The sequence below is a fragment of the Nematolebias whitei genome, chromosome 18 (assembly GCF_014905685.2).
Source record: "Nematolebias whitei isolate Nwh7 chromosome 18, NemWhi1, whole genome shotgun sequence".
Classification (NCBI taxonomy): domain Eukaryota; kingdom Metazoa; phylum Chordata; class Actinopteri; order Cyprinodontiformes; family Rivulidae; genus Nematolebias; species Nematolebias whitei.
The window spans coordinates 39196092-39203776 of NC_056515.1; the positions used below are offsets into that span (position 1 = coordinate 39196092).

General features: G+C 46.2%; 1 protein-coding gene across 1 annotated transcript; it reads left to right on the plus strand.

Moving 5' to 3' along the window:
* Positions 1-2732: 2732 nt before the first annotated feature.
* On the plus strand, positions 2733-4382 carry LOC119424736 (E3 ubiquitin-protein ligase TRIM21-like). The gene has a single exon (XM_037692234.1). The coding sequence runs from the start codon at positions 2742-2744 to the stop codon at positions 4380-4382; it is 1641 nt and encodes a 546-aa protein (XP_037548162.1). The 5' UTR covers positions 2733-2741.
* Positions 4383-7685: the final 3303 nt, after the last annotated feature.

The window sequence follows — 7685 nt, forward strand, 5'->3', positions numbered from 1 at the left end:
TCCATGATCTCATTCTTTGGGTCTCTACCCAGAGTTCATACCCTACCCTTCCTATCCTCCAGTGTCGGTAGGAACATAGACTGACCAGTAAACAGAGGGCTTTTGCCTTACAGCTCAGCTCCCTCTTCACCACAACGGACCAGCACAGAGTCCACAATACTGCAGTTGCTGCAACAATCAGTCTGTCAATCTCATGCTGCATTCTTCCCTCACTCGTGAACAAAACCCAGAGATACTTGAACTCCTCCACTTGAGGCAGAACCTTGCCCTTGACTCGAAGAGAGCAATCCACCCTTTTCTGACTGAGGACCATGGCCTCAGATCTGGAGGTGCTGATTTTCATCCCAGTCGGTTCACACTTTGCTGTGAACCGTTCCAGTGAGAGCTGAAGATCATGGCATGATGACACCAACAGAACTACATCATCTGCAAAGAGCAGAGATGGAATCCTGAGACCACCGAACCAGAAACCCTCCGCCCGCTGGCTGCACTGAGAAATTCTGTCCATAAAAATTATGAACAGAATCGGTGACAACGGGCAGCCTTGGAGGAGTCCATCTCCCACCCTGAAGGGTCCGACTTACTACTCGCAATGTGAACCGAACTCTCGCACTGCTTGTATAGGGACCGAACAGCCTGTAACAACAGACCCCCTGTCCCATACTCACAGAGCACCTCCAAACAGTGTACCCCAAGGAACATGGTCAAATGCCTTCTCCAATTCCACAAAACACATATAACCGGGGGGGGGGGGGGGGGGGGGTGTCAAACTCCCATGGCCACTCAAGGACCCTAGTGAGGGTAAAGATCTGGTCCAGTGTTCCACGGCCAGGACATAACCCACATAGTTCCTCCTGGATTTGAGGTTCGACCAACGATCGGACTCGCTTCTCCAGTACTCCTGAATAGACCTTATCAGGGAGACTAAGGAGAGTGATGCCCCTGTAATTTTAGCACACCCTCCAGTCCCACTTTTAGATGAGGGGAACCACCACCCCAGTCTGCCATTCCAGTGGCACTGCCCTGATGTGCACACAATGTTGCAAAGGCATGTCAACCAATACAGCTCCACAATATCCAGAGCCTTAAGGAAATCAGGTTGAATCTCATCCACTCCCAGAGCCCTACTGCCTCTGAGCTTTTTAACTACCTCGTCGATCTCAGCCACAGTTATGGACGAACCAACCCCCAAGTCCCCTGACTCAGCTTCCTCCATGGAAGACGTGCTTGTGGGATTGAGAACGTCCAAGAATTATTCCTTCCACCCCCCTGACGACATCACTGGTTGAGGTCAACAGCAGCCCATCTTCACTGAGCACAATGCTAGTAAAGTGCTGCTTTCCCCTCCTCAGCTGCCTGATGGTTTGCCAGAATCTCCTCGGAGCAGACCGAGAGTCTCTATCCAAGGCCTCACCAAACTTCTCCCACATCTGAACTTTTGCCTCAGCTACAGCCAAGGCAGCAGATCGCTTGTCCCTCCGGTACTCCTCAGCTGCCTCTGGAGTCCCACTGGCCAACAAGGACTAATGGGGCTCCTTCAGCTTGACAGCCTCTCTAACCCGGGGTGTTCACCACCAAGTTTGAGTTTGGCCACTGCGAGAAGCACCGACAACCTTGCTGCCACATCTCAGGACAGCCACTTCAACAACTGAGGGGCGGAACATGGCCCACTCAGACTCAATGCCCCCCACCTAATCTGGGTTGCGGTTAAAGCTCCAATCTGCCACAACTTGAGCTGTTGCTGGCCTCTCGAGTTGCTGCATAAAGCTGTTGCTATCTATGGGCCTAAGGCCTCATCTCGGACCCCAGGCCCACCTCCAGCTCACGTGGCTCCTGGCTCGGATCCCCTCAGAAGTAGTAACTCTCACTATATCAGTTAATCAAGGAAACATGAATTGAGTTTTACCAATTGTATTAGTTCAAGGCAGGAGAAAAATTACAGTTTTACAGCGCTGGCCTCTCTGATACAATTTGGCGCGTGATCTTGGACTGGAAGCTGTTAGTTGAAGATGTTACTGACGGGTTCTTCTGCCAGGTGTTCCCAGCAAACCTTCACTACATGTTTGGGTCTACCGGGTCTGTCCAGCATCTTCCCCCAACATCTGATCCAACCCACTACCATGTGGTGATCAGCTCTTCCTTGAACAACTTGTGTAAACTGGTTTTATGTCAGATGTGTAATTTAATTTAGTGTGAACAACACGTACCTGCAGGAATATGAAGCAAAACTGGATCAACCAGTTGTGACGTCACATTCAGGAAACGAAAGTTAAAGTTTCTCTGTGAGTTCAGAGCTGCAGCTGAAACAAACATCAGTTTGTCTGAAGAAAACCTTCCTGGGTTCATCTGTTCTTTCCTAACATCAGATTTTAATCCAGGTGAGTTCAGATTTATTTTTTAGTTTCTACAGGAAGTTTTAACACAAACTCAGAGCTTCATGAAGGAAACTCGACACGAAGCTAAATAAAAGACATTTCCTGTAAGAACAGTGGACTCTGAGGACTGAAGGACTTCACTGAAATATGATGAAGAAGCTGAGATGTTGCAGCTAAAACAAGCAGAGTTTGGAGAAACAGATTCAAAGCAACAGAAAATGTGTAATAAAATAAACTAAAAGTGAGTGAAGCAACAGTCTGCCTCAGCGTTCAGACGATGAAACTTCAGGGTTTAGTTGAAGTGAAGGATTCAACAACGATGACTTTTGAACCTGTTGTTGATTCTTTGACCCTCAGAGTTCAGACATGTCTGCTGGCAGCAACCTGAGGTCTGAGGAGCAGTTCCTGTGCTCCATCTGTCTGGACCTGTTCACTGATCCGGTCAGCACACCATGTGGACACAACTTCTGTAAAACCTGCATCAGCCAACACTGGGACGGTAACGTTCTCTACAACTGTCCTCTGTGTAAAGAGCAGTTCTCCACGAGGCCTCAGCTCAGAGTCAACACCTTCATCAAGGAGATGGTCGCTCAGTTCAGACATGAAGCTCAGCAGAAAACCAGCAGCAGCTCAGAGCAACAAGCTGCAGAACCAGGAGAAGTTCCCTGTGACGTCTGCTCTGGACCCAGACTGAAGGCCCTGAAGTCCTGCCTGGTGTGTCTGGCCTCCTACTGTCAGACTCACCTGGAGCCTCACCTGACAGCTGCACGTCTGAGCAGACACCAGCTGGTGGATCCTGTGGAGAACCTGGAGGACAGGATGTGTTCGAAGCACGATCAACCTCTGCAGCTGTTCTGTAAGAACGACCAGACATGTGTCTGCATGCTCTGCTCTGTTTTGGACCACAAGACTCATGAGCTTGTTCCTCTGAGAGAAGAATATGAAGGAAAGAAGGCAGAGCTGAGGAACACAGAGGCTGAAGTTCAGCAGATGATCCAGAACAGACGTCTGAAGATCCAGGAGCTCAGAGAGTCGGTGAAGACCAGTAAAGATGCTGCAGACAGAGAGAAAGCTGAAGGTCTTCAGGTCTTCACTGATCTGATGGACTCTGTTGAGAGGAACAAGAAGAGCTTCATGAAGGAGATCGAAGACAAACAGAAAACTACAGAGAAACAGGCTCAAGACTTCATCAAACATCTGGAACAGGAGATCTCTGAGCTGATGAAGAGGAGCTCTAAGGTGAAGCAGCTCTCATGCTCTGAAGACCACCTCCACCTCCTCCAGAGCTTCAGGTCCCTGAAAGCTGCTCCACCCACCAAGAACTGGACCCAGGTCAGAGTCCATCCTCCATCATATGAGGGGACTGTGGTGAGAGCTGTGGCTCAGCTGGAGCAGAACCTCAGGGAGAAGATGAAGAAGCTGTTTGAGGCTGAGCTGAAGAGAGTCCAGAAGTCTGAGGTGGATCTGACTCTGGATCCTAAAACTGCACATATTGACCTCATCCTGTCTGATGATGGAAAACAAGTTCACTGTGGTGATGTGGAGAAGAATCTTCCAAACAATCCAGAGAGATTTTCTTCTGGTCTTTGTGTTTTAGGGACTCTGAGTTTCTCTTCAGGCAGATTTTACTTTGAGGTTCAGGTTAAAGGAAAAACTGCGTGGATTTTAGGAGTGGCCCGAGAGTCCATCAACAGGAAGGGACTCATCACACTGAGTCCTGAAGATGGTTTCTGGACTGTTTGGTTGATAAATGGAAATGAGTACGAAGCGAACACCAATCCTTCAGTCCATCTGAGTCTCCAGTCTGGTCGTGAGAAGGTGGGGGTGTTTGTGGATTATGAGGAGGGTCTGGTCTCCTTTTATGATGTTGATGCTGCAGCTCTGATCTTCTCCTTTACTGACTGCTGCTTCTCTCAACAACTCTACCCGTTCTTCAGTCCTTGTCCTAATGATGGAGGTAAAAACTCAGCTCCTCTGATCATCTGTCCTGTCAATCAATCAGCCTGATGTCCTGTCAATCAATCAGCCTGATGCCCTGTCAATCAATCAGCCTGATGTCCTGTCAATCAATTATCCAGATGTCCTGTCAATCAATTATCCAGATGTCCTGTCAATCAATCAGCCTGATGTCCTGTCAATCAATCAGCCTGATGTCCTGTCAATCAATCAGCCAGATGTCCTGTCAATCAATCAGCCAGATGTCCTGTCAATCAATCAGCCAGATGTCCTGTCAATCAATCAGCCAGATGTCCTGTCAATCAATTATCCAGATGTCCTGTCAATCAATTATCCAGATGTCCTGTCAATCAATTATCCAGATGTCCTGTCAATCAATTATCCAGATGTCCTGTCAATCAATCAGCCTGATGTCCTGTCAATCAATCAGCCTGATGTCCTGTCAATCAATCAGCCAGATGTCCTGTCAATCAATCAGCCTGATGTCCTGTCAATCAATCAGCCTGATGTCCTGTCAATCAATCAGCCAGATGTTTCCTCTGAAGCTTCATGAACAAAGAATCAGAAATCAGTTCCGTTCACATCTGGGTTTATTTTATTTCTCCACATTTATTTTATTTGTTTTACTCAAATACAGAATGTGATCAATAAATATAAAGTTTTATGTTTGTTTTTTACCTTTTCTCTCAAACGTTCAGCTTCAGTTTAGAATAAATCTGAGGTCCTGTTGAGTTTTACAATCATTCTGGTTCAGATGTTGAGGTTCATCTGTACATGTTTCTGATCACAGCTGTAAATATCAAGTGTGATGAATATGAAATAAAAAATTAAATAAAGTCAACAGAAGTTGTTTTGTCACTAAAAACAGGGAGTGTGGTAAAGAGGAGAAGATCAGTCCAGGCAGGATGGAGAAGAGTTTCAGGAGGGATTTGTGACAAAAGGTGTCAGCAAAGGTCAAAGGAAAATCCAACATTTTTCAGTCAGGTCATCTGGACAGTTTCTTTTTTTTTGTGCTGAAACGTTTCACCTTCCATCCAGAAGACTTCATCAGTCAAGGAAACGCACAATACAAAACTGATTCTTCCCTCAAACAGCTTACTCCAAAGTGGAACAAACCAGTTATGTTGGTGCTAAGATTGTCTTTTTGGCACGCCCCCTCCTCCGGTGCCGGCCCTCTTTCTCGTTGACGGTCTTGTCAAACTGGTTCAAAACTGGTTGTTTTGTGTTTCGTTGACTGATGAAGCCTTCCGGATCGAAGGCGAAACGTTTCAGCACAAAAAAAGAAACTGTTCAGATGACCTGACTGAAAAATGTTGGATTGTATACCTGGATTATTGAGCATGGACTTTTTTAGTCAAAGGAAAAGTTTAAAGACAGTGATGAGACCAGCTATGTTGTCTGGTCTGGAGACAGAGACATGGACAAAAAGACAGGAGACAGAACTGGAAGTAGCAGAAATGAAGATGTTGAGGTTCTCCTTAGGAGAGACAAGGATGGAGAAGATCAGGAATGAGATCATCAGAGGTACAGCACAGGTTGAACAACTGGGAGATAAAGTTAAAGAGGACACACTGAGATGGTTTGGACATGTCCAGAGGAGGGACAATGGGTATATTGGTAGAAGGATGTTAGAAATGCAGCTACCAGATAAAAAGACAAAGAGGAGATATATGGATTCAGTTAGAGAGGACATGGAGGTGGTTGGAGGAGGACTCGCTGTGGAGACTTCTGAAGGGAACATCTGAAAGAAGATGAGGACGACTTTAGCGTGACAGTTTGTTTATCCCGTCACAGAAAACCAGAAGTGTGTTAATTCTGAACGTTTGGACCAAATCCAAACATTTTTCCAGTAAATGCCAGTCGTGGACGAACGTTTGTCCCCCAGCTTCAGTGGTTTTACTTTAGTAGTCCATCTTGATTATCTGCTTGGTTTCCTTGTTGTTTCCATAGACGTGCACTTTACTGCATTATCATCAAAATATCCACCAGGTTTTGCTCTGTAATCTGCACAAACAGCAGCCAACCGTGAAAATTTCAGATGGTTTTACCTTCTGACCACATGATGCTGTCTCGTTTTTGGTGATAAATCCTTCGTTTGGATCTGGATTCCGTTGCTGAGGGAGACTCGTCCAGATGACGTTGGTGTTTCCTTTACGACGCTCTTGTAAATACTTAGGAAAACCCACAAAAATGCTGGAATTTAAAACGCCTTCCTCTTTCAGCGATTTATGACCCGTTTTACTGCTTTGCATTGTTGCAGCCAAGTTTGTCCGGGGACGTGTTTGGTTGCAGGGAGGTTCCTATAGTCTCATCCCACCATCAAACTGCAGCACTGTTGGTTTATGGAGTGATGAGCTCAACAACCAAAGCGGTCAGCCAGAACGTCTGGATAAAGCAGTTTTTTTTTCTGTCAGGTCATGGTGGGAGAATCTTCTCTGGTTTTAGTCTGTTTTTCTTTTAAGGTTTCAGGTGAAGCTATCCTGCCTTACAAAAGTTGTTAGGCTTGAGATCACATTAAAACTTTCTTGTGGAATGAATTGCTTTGTTTTCTTTGGAAACCTTTTCAAAAACATTTTATATTTAAGTTTCTTTCACCAGGAAGACTAACCTTTAATTGTGGTTTTATACCTGAAAGTTTCATCATGAGACTGAGTTCTCCACATATTTTCATCTTGCTAAATCAAATTCAGAATAAGAATACACAATTATGGACAGAATTTATCGGTGCAGCCAGGGTGTGGAGGGATTCCTGTTCGGTGGACTCATCTCTGCTATTTGCAGATGACGTGGTCCTGTTGGTGTCACTGTGCCCTGATCTTCAGCTCTCACTGGAGTGGTTTGCAGCCGAGTAGGTTGAGGATTACCGCTTCCAAATCTGAGGACCATTAAATCTGAAGTCATGGTCCTCAATCAGAAAATGGTGGATTGTTCTCTTCAGGTCAAGGGTGAGGTTCTGCCTCAAGTGGAGGAGTTCAAGTATCTCTGAGTTTCTTTCACGAGACAGGGGAGAAGTTCAGTTATCAGGAGAGACTCAGAGTAGAACCACTGCTCCTCCACATCAAGAGGAGCCAGCTGAGGTGGTTCGGGCATCTGGTAAGGATGCTCCCTGGATGCCTCCCTAGGGAGATGTTCTGGGCATGTCCGACTGGGAGGAGACCCTGCGGAAGACCCAGGACACTCTGGAGAGACTGTCTCTCGGTTGGCCTGGGAACACCTTGGAGTCCTCATAGAAGAGCTGGAAGAGGTGGCTGTGGAAAAAGAGGTCTGGACCTCCCTGCTCAAGCTGCTGCCTCGTTTACCCGACTTAGGAACAAGCAGAAATTAATGTATGGATGGATAAATACAAAATTAAGA